Source organism: Triplophysa rosa, linkage group LG5 (assembly GCF_024868665.1).
Source record: "Triplophysa rosa linkage group LG5, Trosa_1v2, whole genome shotgun sequence".
Lineage (NCBI taxonomy): Eukaryota > Metazoa > Chordata > Actinopteri > Cypriniformes > Nemacheilidae > Triplophysa > Triplophysa rosa.
In genome coordinates this window covers 16,114,017-16,126,931 of record NC_079894.1, presented here as the reverse complement: position 1 = coordinate 16,126,931, position 12,915 = coordinate 16,114,017, and the positions used below count along the sequence as shown (strand labels likewise).

General features: G+C 39.0%; 4 protein-coding genes across 4 annotated transcripts; 2 read left to right on the top strand and 2 right to left on the bottom strand.

Annotated features, from left to right (window-relative positions):
- Nucleotides 1-926: 926 nt before the first annotated feature.
- LOC130554123 (meiotic recombination protein REC8 homolog) lies at nt 927-5,168 on the bottom strand. The gene is made up of 14 exons (XM_057333563.1): nt 5,113-5,168; nt 4,955-5,023; nt 4,591-4,733; nt 4,008-4,180; nt 3,829-3,901; nt 3,574-3,641; nt 3,322-3,394; nt 3,041-3,191; nt 2,664-2,850; nt 2,203-2,343; nt 2,046-2,115; nt 1,351-1,517; nt 1,113-1,161; nt 927-997 (listed from the first exon to the last, which is right to left on the bottom strand). Exons 1-14 carry the CDS (start codon nt 5,166-5,168, stop codon nt 927-929), a joined length of 1,491 nt encoding a protein of 496 aa, XP_057189546.1.
- A 608-nt stretch (nt 5,169-5,776) lies between these two features.
- gng5 (guanine nucleotide binding protein (G protein), gamma 5) lies at nt 5,777-7,129 on the top strand. The gene is made up of 3 exons (XM_057334372.1): nt 5,777-5,949; nt 6,433-6,584; nt 6,680-7,129. Exons 1-2 carry the CDS (start codon nt 5,869-5,871, stop codon nt 6,556-6,558), a joined length of 207 nt encoding a protein of 68 aa, XP_057190355.1. The 5' UTR covers nt 5,777-5,868; the 3' UTR covers nt 6,559-6,584; nt 6,680-7,129.
- Nucleotides 7,130-7,813: 684 nt separating this feature from the next.
- On the top strand, nt 7,814-10,178 carry zp3b (zona pellucida glycoprotein 3b). The gene is made up of 8 exons (XM_057334298.1): nt 7,814-8,293; nt 8,382-8,497; nt 8,577-8,680; nt 8,838-9,018; nt 9,216-9,333; nt 9,417-9,502; nt 9,567-9,820; nt 9,907-10,178. The coding sequence occupies exons 1-8, from the start codon at nt 7,886-7,888 to the stop codon at nt 10,176-10,178; spliced, it is 1,539 nt and encodes a 512-aa protein (XP_057190281.1). The 5' UTR covers nt 7,814-7,885.
- A 273-nt stretch (nt 10,179-10,451) lies between these two features.
- Nucleotides 10,452-12,318, bottom strand: arl14 (ADP-ribosylation factor-like 14). Its single transcript, XM_057334300.1, has one exon. The coding sequence runs from the start codon at nt 11,064-11,066 to the stop codon at nt 10,458-10,460; it is 609 nt and encodes a 202-aa protein (XP_057190283.1). The 5' UTR covers nt 11,067-12,318; the 3' UTR covers nt 10,452-10,457.
- Nucleotides 12,319-12,915: the final 597 nt, after the last annotated feature.

The following is a 12,915-nucleotide window of genomic DNA, read 5'->3' as shown; positions in this document are numbered from 1 at the left end:
AAAAACATATAAAACAAAACCTTGTTAAACAATTAATACGAACAACTGAAGAACTCAGCTGTTCTCATTAAACACTGATTTAATAACACAAATAAATATGTATTTTATACCAGTTTTGTAGAGAATAATGGCAGATCACAACCAGCTTTCAATCGATCAGTGGCTGTTCCTGTGAAATTATGATGTCACCATACGGCTCATCCTGTTGCACTGTGACTTGTTTTGCGACTATTCTCTCTGTAAACACAACACCAGGTTAGAATAGCTTTTTTATTTTTTATATATTAAAGTTATAACCTAAAAAAGAAATGTAAAGCCTCGTATAACATTAATTACTACCCAAAATGTGTGTTTAAAGTAATGCGGTATGCATGTTCATTATTATTACCTAGTAGTCTCCAGAAGTGTTGGGCTACAACTCTGCGGCTGGCCTGAGGGGGCAGCAGAGAGCGAAAGGTAACCAACGCTTCTGAAGGAGCCAGTGGCCTTTAAAAGTAAAAAAACGAGGACAATAAAAATGTTTACAGAGTCACAATTCATTATAGTAATACAATGACCCTATGGACAAAAAAGAGACAAATGCTTTAAGTATTGTCAAATTAACATTATGCTATTTAAAACAATGGTGTATAAAGCTGTTGCCAAAATGATGCAGCCAATTTTAGCTGTACCTCTCATACCTAGTCTCATCAATATCCATTGTAATCTGTTCCATTTCAGGAATCCTCTCCTCTGGGATGTCCTCTAGAGTATACTGAACAGGTGGAACAGGCGATCTAAACCCATATAAAAAGCACATTGCAAAATTGTTGAGCACCACCGAATTATGCAGGAGATTAATGTGAAACTCATCCAACACTCTCATCGGCAGTATCGTCAAACCTCTGTATCACACTCTATCTCTTTAACATCTTGTCACTCTACTCTCACCGTCTAATTTCAGGCGTCTCGATTGGAGAAAAATCCTTGTCGGTTGTCTCCAGGACCACCGAAGAGGCTGCAGATTCAATGAAATGTGAAAACTGATTCAATACAGAAACAAAACTTTAAACTCTTTTTTAATCTGCAGTGTACATTCTATTGTTAAATGCATGTTAAATTCATCATTTTACCAGGTGTTTCTTGCTGGAATAGGTCAGACTCCACCATTTCTCTGGGAATCTAGTTGATTTAGGTAGAAATGTTCAGTCATTTAAAGAAAATAGAGAGGTTGAATTTCAAAGTAAGGTGCTTGCCATATGAAGAACTAACTGACTTGTTGCTAGACTGTTCTGGTGGTTGCTAGTGTGTTGCTAGAGTGTTACGCGTGGATATCAAGACACTACTAGGGTGTTCTGAGTAAATGCTAACCTCTTTTGAGCTGAGCTCTCTCTCCTGTTCTACCTCTCGTGGTTCTTCTCTTTGTTCCTCTCTCTCTGGTATCTCTGCTTCTGGAACAGCCCAACGACGTCTGGATGGAAGAATGGGCTTTATGACTGCTGCCTGTTTCCATAGCGCCAGGATTTCAGGTGGAAGGCCTGAATAAGCATAATACTGTCAATATAATAACCTGAGATAAAACTGTATACATTGTACTTTATGCATAAATTAAGACTATTGTGAAGATAAATGCCTACTGTAATGCAAGCAAACAACTCACCAGTTACAATAATGGGTTACACTATATTTTACAGTGCCCGTGTTACAGTGTAATTATACATTTAAGTACTGAGTAATAAAAAGCAACTACATGTACTTACTATAGGGTTAGGGTTAGGATTAGGGTTTGGGTCAGGGTTAGTTACATGTAATTATGCATAATTTATAGTAAATACTATAGTAAATACATGTAACATGCGTAACAAGGGCACCGTAAAATAAAGTGTTACCCAATAATGAAAATGATTTGTGATTTAAATTAAGAATGTACATTAGAGGAGAACAATTACGGTTGTGGGAGTGTTTTTTGTATTACAGTAATGAAATGTGATTTTTACATTACTATGAAAATTGTGCACGATTTTCTGCTTGTCATATACTGTATAGAGATTTTCCCACTAACTTACTCATGCAGGGGTTCCCGAGCAGTTTTTTAGGATCAGTTTGTTTAACAGGCAGTTTGACCAGAACATCCGCCTAAGAGAAACATCATGATCAGCCATGTTTTACTGTTATGTGCCAAATGATGCTAAGTCTACAACAACACAGATCAGAGTTCCATACCAATGCCCTGGTCTCTGTCTCTACATCATTAATCTGTGCCCTCATTTCCTCCTGAGAAATCTGGGTATCTTTATCAATGAAGAGCAGCTGCCTCCTCCTCTTTCTCCGCACTTCAGGGAATTCAGGACTCACTGCTGCAAGCTGCGAAGGGACATATGGAAAGGTTTGATGACAGATGTTCCATGTAAAATGATTAAAGGTGCACTCGGTCATTTTTTGGATATGCTATAATAGCTGATGGTGGACTTCTACCTGAAAGGATGCAGCATAAGACAAAGAGCTATAAGTTACTGATGCTATTTCAGAAATGCACTATTTACAGTCAGCCATGATCATGTGATCTAAGTGTGTTTTATGTCATGTAAATAAGTGGACAATTACCAACTGCACCTTTAAAACAATGTTTTGGTGTGAAAAGTATAGACGCTTCAGACCTCAAGACTAGGGCTTCTTTCTCTGACCCCCTCATCTCTCCTGGGCTCCATGCCATTTTCCTCTTCCTCGCCAAGTGGAGGGGATGGTATGGGTAGAAGCACAGGCTCTGGGGTCTTTTCTCTTTCTTCTAACACAGGCATCTCCATGGGCAGCCCCAAATCCTCCTCAGGTAGCAGGAAAACATCCCTGCTTGATACGCCGGTGATTTGTTCCCTAAGAAATGAATTCCCTATTTCAGTGCCGTCTTATAGAATAAAGCTATTACATAAACTAATCTAATTTCAAAGTTTAAACTTAACCAGAAATACACTTTTATTTTTAATCTTTGATTTCCAGAAAGGCATTAATCTTACTAGAAATGAACTAAGGTTGTGTCTTTCAACATGTCATTCGCTAAACGTACATGTCTAAAGAAACTGATGGCGTTATGTCTCTTTCCAGCGCTGCTCTCTCTTGCTCTCTCTCCTCAGGAACCTCCGGCTCTCTGACCTCTTCGGGCTCTTTTTCTATTTGCTCTCCCTGTCTTTCTATCTCCTGCTGTCTCTCTTCCTCACCTGCAGAAAAGAATCCTGTTCTCAAGCCTAAATTAACTCATTACCTCTTTGTTAAAAAAACAACACATGACAGAAACCACACAGCGAAGACAGAAAATGATTCAGTATTGACAAATACATAATTGTTCACCTTCAGGAAAGTAATCTGGCTGTTCCAGCAATAAATCGATTATGCCAGATTCCTGTAGTTCTTCTCCTTCAAACTGAGGAAACAGTGAGATGGTTTTCTATATTATGTGGCAATCAATAGACCTACAATGTACATAACCTTCCTAGCACTTTCATCATTTGTTTCCCTTTTTGTACTTTTTGCACTCTACTTTTTTTGCTGACTGTGCATGTGACATTCATCTTTGTTGTGTGTGATAAGATGAATTTGTACCTCTGGTTCACGCAATGTAACTGGTTCTCTTTCAGTCAGGGTGATTGACTCCTGGCTGGCTGTGATGCCTATAGAAATAAAGGTGATTCACAAATATGTTAGCACTTCCCCGATCTTTACAGCCATCTAAATCTTATTAACGATGAAATTAATATGTGAAATTCTATTATGTGGGGCTCAAAAGCTGAGGATATGGCGTTGTTTGTTGCTATGGCAATACATCTCAGTTCAGGTTTAACTATCATGTCTATTCACCATCTGAAGGTGGAGTTGGTTCTCTTGTGGGTGAGGCACGCTCTGGTAAAGCCTCCTCCATTCTCTGAGCCATCTGCAAACCAAGGGATACATTAGATTGGGATAGAATTATCTAGGTTATTGAGACATACATCTCCTGAAAGTGTGTATTGCATTTTTTAATTCACAGTTATGTCTACCTGAATGAGGCTGCTTGGGCTTGGCAGGCCATACCCAGTGTCCATAACTCCAAAGAAGGGATCCCTCGCCCATTCTGTCTCATCTAATAGCGCAAGAGCATCAGGCATCATGTGACTTTGCCTAAAGGTAAGTAGGAGGACCTTGAAGAGGGGACTTTCATTTCTCTTAGGATCTTAAACATAAAATTTTAACATCATAATGTAAAATTTACATTATTTGAGACATGGTAACATGCTAAGAAACAGTGTCCGACCTGGTGTCTTTATCCATCAAATCAATGTTTGGCTTTTGGCTTAGGCGGTGGAGTTTATCAATTGCCCCCTGGGTATCCTCTGAGAAAACATTCATTACAAAAAAGAAAAACATCAATCATCACTAAATGCTACATATTATCATTCACTTTACCCAAGACCCCACCCAATGAATGCACTACAGTGGATACTTCTTGAACAAACAGCTATTGTACAAAACACTACGTGTTACATTACATGTATCAAGTTTCAGTATTTCTCAAAGTGTTCCTTGAAGTTACAAAATGAGTATAGTGGACAAATGGACACATTCACTCTCTAGCATACCAACCTAACAAAAAGTCACACTGTCTGTGATAGACAAGCACCACTCCATACTGCAGCTGAGAGGAGAGATACAGAGAGAATCGAGGGCGGGGCAGTCCTGCCGCTGGAGGCGGGACTCTGACTAGTACGTAATCCAAGATGTCACAGCTGTGAAGCACATTAAGATTCATATCAAATTCATAAAAAAGTCTAAATCTTTCAAATTTAAAGCATTCATCAGAAAAATCAGACCTCTCCAAATGGAGGAAATGTCTGTTCTTAATGTGGAAACCCAAGCACCAATTCTAAAGTACAGATTTTATATTTATTTGATTTGTTCAATTTTCACTAAACAACAGTTTTTTTACTTTACATAAAAATATACCAACCAGGTGCGCTGAACATTAACTTTGAGCAGATCCCGTCGACTGATCTTTCTTCCTTTTGTGGCAGCCAACCTGAAAAAAAAGTTTAAAAGTATTTTAAAGTGAATAGATAAATATTAGATGCACAATAAAATTCGCCTTTCTATATGAAATCAACGTACCATATTGTGGCAAAGCAACCAGTCCGGTGATTAAGAACATTTGGGTAGAAAAACATTGTAAATATGTTTAAAGCAGATTTTCGTAAATATGAAATATTGTGATCGTTAAACTAATGAAGTCTCTCAGGCGAACTGTTAAGACAATATATGAGAACTGAAAAGGTACATCAAAGGTTGCTGTGGTGGATTGTTTTGAAAAGATCTACCAATCATTTGTGCTTTACAAATGAGACAAACCAATAAGGTAAAACCTATTAGGAAAACAAGCTAGGTAGCATTTGATTGGACTGTATTTCCATAATAGCAATTCTTCCATAATATATATTTTTAACATCCTCCCATCTGACATTAAACATTATGTTAAGAAGAATAACAAAATGTTTAAGGCTAAAATTAATAATGTAATACTGTAACACTGAGTGTACAAGAAAAAGGAAAATCGACAAAACAAGAAAATGGTTTGGTTCTACAGTAGGTGGCGTACATAACACGGCCTATGTGGAAGTACATGTGTTCTATAAGATTGGTTGACTGAATTTTGACTTATAAATATTAATTAGGTTACTTCACGTTGCCCAGAAACACCGAAACAACCTAATTAATATTCATAAAATACGCCTTTACCATAGTGGGATGCAGAATTCGTGGACTGAACCCTTTCACGATCGGTACTTCCGGACTCAACCAAACCGGAAACTGCCCGCTTACTGCTCTTGTCTACGCTGTTGCACATCTGTAGGAAATTTATCCGGCAAAATGTCTGGTTCATCAAACATCGTTGCAATGAAGAAAGTAGTTCAGCAGTTGCGATTTGAAGCGAACATAAACAGAGTAAAGGTTGGTTTGTTCTTTTATCTTATTTGTTGAGGCTAGTGAGTTAGCCACCAGGTTCAGCTTGGGCGTGGACCTGTAACGTTAGCCCGTTATTTCCTCTCACTTGGCTACATTTCAGTGTTTTGTTTAGTGTTTGTTTTAAGTCGCTGAATTTTACATTAAATTACTAGGTTTACATATAAAAACATAGCGAGCACACTATAATACAAACAGGCTTTTAATAAAGTCCTACTTTTTGATATAACGTTAGACGTTCTTGTTACCTAGGCTAACGTTAGCGGCTAGCAACTTCTGGTTATCCTTTATCCACCGTATTAAAGAAATGTAAATATAATTAGCCGTGCTACTTTAATAATATGTTGTTAAAGTGTTTAATTCACTGGCTTACTGTGTTGGTAAGATTTGAAAGTTGCTTGGGTTTGGGAATATTGAGCAATCGTAACATTTCCAATTTCAAGACATTTGTGGTATTTTGAATATTTGCAGGTTTCTCAGGCAGCTGCTGAGCTTCAGCAATTTTGCATTCAAAACGCCTTACAAGATCCTTTGTTGACTGGTGTGTCTTCAAGCACCAACCCTTTCAGGACACAGAAGGTTTGCTCCTTCTTGTGAGGGTCTGTGATGACCTGCTGCCATTGGTAAGAATTATTTCAAACTTAAAATTTAAACTTGAGAAATAACCAAAAATTGAACACTTCAAAACGGTACCTAACAATTTAACTTGTCTTCTCAGGCTTTTTCCTATTCCTGTGACTTTTCAGCTGGGGAAAAGAAAACCACTGCCATGATGTGTGATAAAAACAGCAACAGCGTGTCCATTTGTCAATCAATACCTCATGCCATAAACGCAGAAACAAGAACTGAATGCATTTGGCCTTTATTTCAGTTATGGTGTGTTTTCCTTTCAAATATTCCATTTTGAAAAATGTTTATCTTTTTTTGTGTTTGTATCTTATATTTGATTATCCCTTTGACAAGCCTATTCTCAGTTTTATGTTTGAAGACCTCAAACTGAAACGTCTGCCTTAAGAAGCGGTGAATGCTCCAGTTTTGTGGAGGGAAGGCTTTTGTATTTTATCTGGCAAAACTTAGTAATTTATTGTGCCTTTTTTAACATTGTAATCTATTTCTATCGTCTCTGCCTTAGGCTTTTTATAACCCAAAATAAATCTACTCATTTCTACTTGTCTCCGAGTTTTTTTTAATGCTGTCCTCACTGTTCAAGAAGTGTTCCAAGAACTGGATTACCTGTAAACTAGTCTTGTCTTCATTTAATTCAGTCATTTGATACAAATACATTTGTTTGAGATGCATTACATTGTTTTTTTATGGGTAAACGTTAAGTAAATTAAAGAATAATAATACAATGTACATACAGTTGTTATCAGTATGTTAGAAAATGCTCAGTTGGGTGTGTATTACAATATGGCCAATCTGATTTATTGTGGCAGGTCCATACAAGCACAGTACAAAGATTGAGAATGATGATTTTATGTAATACATTTGCATAGTAAATAATTACTGGTAATGGCCTATTACATACAAAATTATATGACTACTCCAGCTTTAATCCTCCTAGTAGCATGGCCTTTTAAACTAACGGTACTGTTTAGCGTGTTGACAAAATGTCATATGCTCTCCTACTTTGGATAAGCGTCTGCCAAATTAATACATGTAAATATGAACAGCATTAATAAAAATGTACAAAATAATTGACGAATTATAGCTTGTCACAGCTTGAAACGTCATGTGTGTTTCACAGGTGCCTTAAATTGAAAGCAAATGAGCTCAAAATAGACATCAGGTGTTTGGCCTTATTAGGTAGTCATCGAAAAAGTAAGCGGCGTTTTCATTTAGACAAGTTAAAAACGGCGTTTGTTATTTTATGTGTTCTATAACATACTCCGATTCTTATTTGTAACAATATTTAGCAGGAGAGATGTGGCTCAGCAGGAGATTACAGTTATGTGTTACCGTCTTTCTTACGACATTTCTAATAGCCAAATGTCATCCTCGCATGAACCCTCTTACATTGCAGCAAGGGTCTTCAGCGAGCCAGCAGCTATTGGGAGGTCAATTTCAGGCAGCCATCCCACCTACAATAAATGATCCCGTTCCTCAGCGACGCCCGAAAGCTATATACGTGCGTTGCCAAGAGGAATCAATGGAGGTCATCATGCATGCAGATCGATTTGTGACTGGCCTTCCCGTGTATGCCGAGGAGCTGTGGCTGGGTCCCGACTCCGTGAAGAGCAAAGTGTCTGGAGCATCATGTGGAGCTGTCAAGCATGGCGAAAACGAGTTTGCCATTTTTGCTCATTTTAGAGATTGTGGGACCAAACTGTCTGTAAGTTGGTGTTGTCTTGTGTTTATAGTTGAGTTGAACAAATGTTGCATTCTCAGCATGAATGAATCTGGCAACCTTCCTATCCCAGATAACAAAGGATTCTCTGGTATATTCCAATGTCCTTGTGTACTCTCCTCTGCCATCTCCCGATGGTGTACTTTACCAGGAGGGCGCAGTCATACCTATTCAATGCCAATTCCAGAGGTGGGCTGGCAAAGCTGAGTTTTTCTGTTTGTTAACCTTAGCCTACACCTTACCATTCTTTTGTTTCAATCCTCTGAAGGCGGTATAATGTTGACAGCGCTGCAGTGGCACCCACTTGGATTCCGTTTGCTTCGACTGTTTCGGCTGTAGATTTTCTGGACTTCAGCCTCAGGCTGATGAGTGGTAGGCTGTGATGGTCTAAAGCAGGACATGGAGGCTTCAAATAAAAGCCCACACTATTCTCGCAGCAGAAATATTTCTAAACCAATATGGAGACGGACTAGATTTTGTATGAGGCTTCTAAAGTTACATTACTAACTCTTGTATTTGTATGTTAAAGATGACTGGCAGTACGAGAGGGGCTCAAATATTTATTTCCTTGGTGATGCGATACATCTTCAAGCATCAGTGACCTTGGCCAATCACTTGCCCCTGCTTCTATTTGTTGACCAGTGTGTGGCAACAACGACTCCTAATGTGAAAGCGAGTGAGCTCCAGTATTCCTTCATTGAGTTTAATGGGTGAGTTTTGAATCTTGATGCTTTGCTATATTTGCTTAATACAGTGTGATTTAATGCTCTAAGATGAAATTTAACTTTTTTAAACTATTTTAACTATTTTCCTTTACTTGGCAGTGTTCTGTTACTGTTTGTACACTTAAATTTAATTGTAGAATCTGGAAATGGAATGGCTAAATAATCATGTAGACTGTTTTCAGATGTCTTGCGGACAGTATGCATTCATCATCTCGTTCCAAGTTCTTGCAGAGGAATGAAGGGAACAAATTAAACCTACTATTGGATGCCTTCAGGTTTTACCAGGTGGCAAGCAACTTGGTGAGCATTGCTTAAACTATATAGACATTTTTTTTCAAGTAATCCAATTGCTCTCAGACTTGAGGTTTTACTGTACACACCAGATCTACATCACGTGTTACTTAAAGGCCATCCCTGCTGCTTATTCTGTGAGCTCTCAGAACCGTGCATGTTCTTTTGTTGATAACAGGTAATGGCAAACATTTCAATATTTCATAAAGTTGGCTAGATCCTAAGCACTGTAAACCCTGCAGGTGGCAGTCTGTGGATGGAAATGATCAGGTGTGTAACAGCTGTGAGCCATCCAGACGAGATGCAGCACATTATGAACCTGTCAAGCCTTTCCGCATCACACTGGCACCTCCTGTTAATCCAGCCCCGAAACCGGGGCCTGCTGACTTCTTTCACGTACGGCCGGGTCAATCGCTAGAACCTTTTAAAGCCCTTATACAGTCAAGGCAATTCACCTATGGTGGCCTGTCAAAGAGAGGAACCGACTCGAACAAAGGTTGGCACAAATTTAATGCATTTGTAAAATGAAAACTTGGATAAATTGCACACTGTTAATTTTACAACTGTTCGCTTTTTCTTCAGACTGGCATAAGGTTGCCACTTTAGGTCCTCTGTTTGTGCTCTCAAAGAAAGAAAAATCCTCCCAGTCAACAGGATCTCTTCATTTCAGCCCACCTGAGGACACTGCATCTGTTACTGAGGGACCTGAGCTCTTAAATTCGACAGAGATGACTCCTGTGACAAATAAGCTTGAAGTCACACAAAATACTGAAAGCTTTTTTCTGTTTGAAGATGGCCTCTTCCTTAATGCTTCTGATCCTCTAAGCTCAGAAGAGGGGAGTGGGTTTGAATAAAGTATCCTCCCCAACTTTATCAAGTAAACAAAATGTGACTTGAAAATAAAAACTTTTATAACATCTTGTTTTCTTAACCAGAGTCTTTCACAGAAAAATATAAATTTACAAATTACAATATAAATTAAGATCATAACCTAACAATAAATACATGACATAATTTAGCACCGTATGTGGTTCCTGTTTCACATTGTGATCAATCCAACTTTTAGTTCAGTTGGACAATATCCATAACCTTGTATTGGTGGCGTAAACTAGACCTTGTTCAAGGAAAATGGGCTACTTTTTCATTAACATTGTAGATTTTGATCGTATGTGTTTCACAGTCTCTTTGATGTTACTGTCCTCTGGTGTCATTTTCACCAGGTGCGCCATTCTTCTAAAGCCATCCACCAGACCTGCTCCAGTCAACGCCGAACAAGGCTGAATGAACCAGTCTCGGTCACTACAACTCTTTCTCAAATTAAACTGCTCTGTGATCTCCATTACTGTCGCAGCTCCTTCAATTTCCTGCTTGTTGGCAAGAACTACCACAGGCAGTCCCTTGAGGTGGTCGCTCTTTAAGGTCTGTTCCAGCACTCTTTTGGCCTCGTCCAATCGCTTGACATCAGACGAGTCCACAACAAACACGATTCCAGCTGTGTCTTGATAGAAATTCCTCCAGTGCGCTCGCATCTTAATCTGGCCACCAACGTCCCACACGGTCAGGGCAATTTTCTCTCTGTTTTTCTTCGCGTCAATCATTTCTACGTTGAATCCCACTGTAGGAACTGTGTGGAAGTCTTCGTTGTATTTAAGTTTGTAAAGTAGAGATGATTTGCCAGCTCCGTCGAGGCCTAGGAGGAGAATACGTGCGTCAGGTTTGTGCCTGGATCCCGTATGGCCCATTATGAATGTTCACAAAAACAAATGTTGGTCACTGTCTTTACAGCAAATGTGAGTTTACCTAGGATGTTGTCTTTGTTACTCAGTAATGTATTATATCTGGCTTATCTGTATAGAGCTGTGTGATTGTGGGGTCAAAGGACAGGACACCTCCCAAATGATATGCTAGGAAGTCTTGGGAAGTTTTTTTTTTTTACAAAAACATGCATCAAATATATATTTTTAACCATATAAACCATAACTTTGTGGAATTTTCAAACAAGTGTCATGGTATGTGACATTTCATATAAGATGAATTCAGTTTACCCAGACAGTACAGCTTTTAAAATCTGTGCTCTTGAAATAAGTGTTTCACATCCATTACTTTCCATAACTTGAAGAAAAAATGTAAGAAGAAAAAAAGAGTCCCAGTTAAAACTGTTGTTACCCTGAGGCTAAACCACATTAAATAAATGAAAAATAATACTATAATGAATGGCCTCATAGCACCATTTCCATTACATTCATCAGCTGATGACGTAAATTGGACAACGTCATGCCATAAGCAGAATGCTTTAAAATAGCCAGAAACTGTTTCTGACGAAAGAAAGAAAGAAAGAAAGATCAAATAAATATATTATAGAACTTCCATTTCACTGAAATGATTTCAGCAAACTGACAGTTTCTCTCGGCCCTTCACGGAGCCTTCTTATAATAGGCTAACATCCCGAGCCTTCCCTCCAGATACATCAAGACTGCATTAATGCCCACGATCATCACCTTCACATTCTCGGGATGGATTTCAGGAAGAAACAAAACTTCCTCCGACAATAGAGAGCCAGTAATATCCACCAGCAGCGATCTTATCTTTGTCTTTCCAGCGTTTTATCTATCCATACCCCGCCAGTTGGATCCGCCACAAAAACCAGTCCAGAGCAGTCATCGTGACTACAACACCCGCACCGCCGTCTCTCCGACGGCGTCTCCTCTCTAGTTTCATTCTGTGAGATCTCCGAGCGCGATTTCGCACGGGAAATGCCAGTAATCCGTTTCTCCGTCAACTTTATAGTCGTACGTGACGTGATCTCGTAAAATTGTTCGTGAACTTGCTCGGATGTCATTGAACTACACTGGCCCATATCTTCGATCTCCGACAGTGCGTAACGTAATCAGACTCGTATTTAGCGCGAAACGTTTCGGTGTGAAATGATCAAAAATCACACTTATATGTTACAGCTACTGACCTATAGGTTCACGCCCCCAGCTTGCAAGAGGCTGTTAATTCCAGTAAGACTGTGTAGGGAGAAACAACGGGAATTCATATGGGGCTTTAATACTGAACTCTACAATGCAGGGTCTATTCTGGGTCTTTACACCTGGCCCCGGTTGTCACGATGGACTGCATATCTTTCGGTCGTTGGACTTCTCAGCATCCCGCAGCACGTCATAGCTAAACTGCATGGTTCAGATTTAGCGCTGCGGCGTGAGTGTTGTGTTCCTAGCGCTCAGACGTTTGGCAATACGCATTCCGAGCAGTGGGTCGAGTCACCCCGAAGGAATGCAAACATCTACATGTCACATCGTTATTTTATTTCTTTCTTTAACTTACTTCTATTGAACTATAAGCACATTACGATTGAACACAATAGACCAAGTACCATCCTAATGTAAGGTCTGAATGGTGGTTTGCTGGTTTAAGATGATCTGTAGCAGCCTGGCTAGTTGTTGGCAAGGGCACAAAGCCAAAACATTATAATGTTTATTAATGTAACTACTATAAATGTTAAAAAATAGAAATAAAAACAGAATATTAACTGAATGAAAACACCCAAGATTCCATGAGATAAGGTTGAAGACAAATTTAGTCCATCTT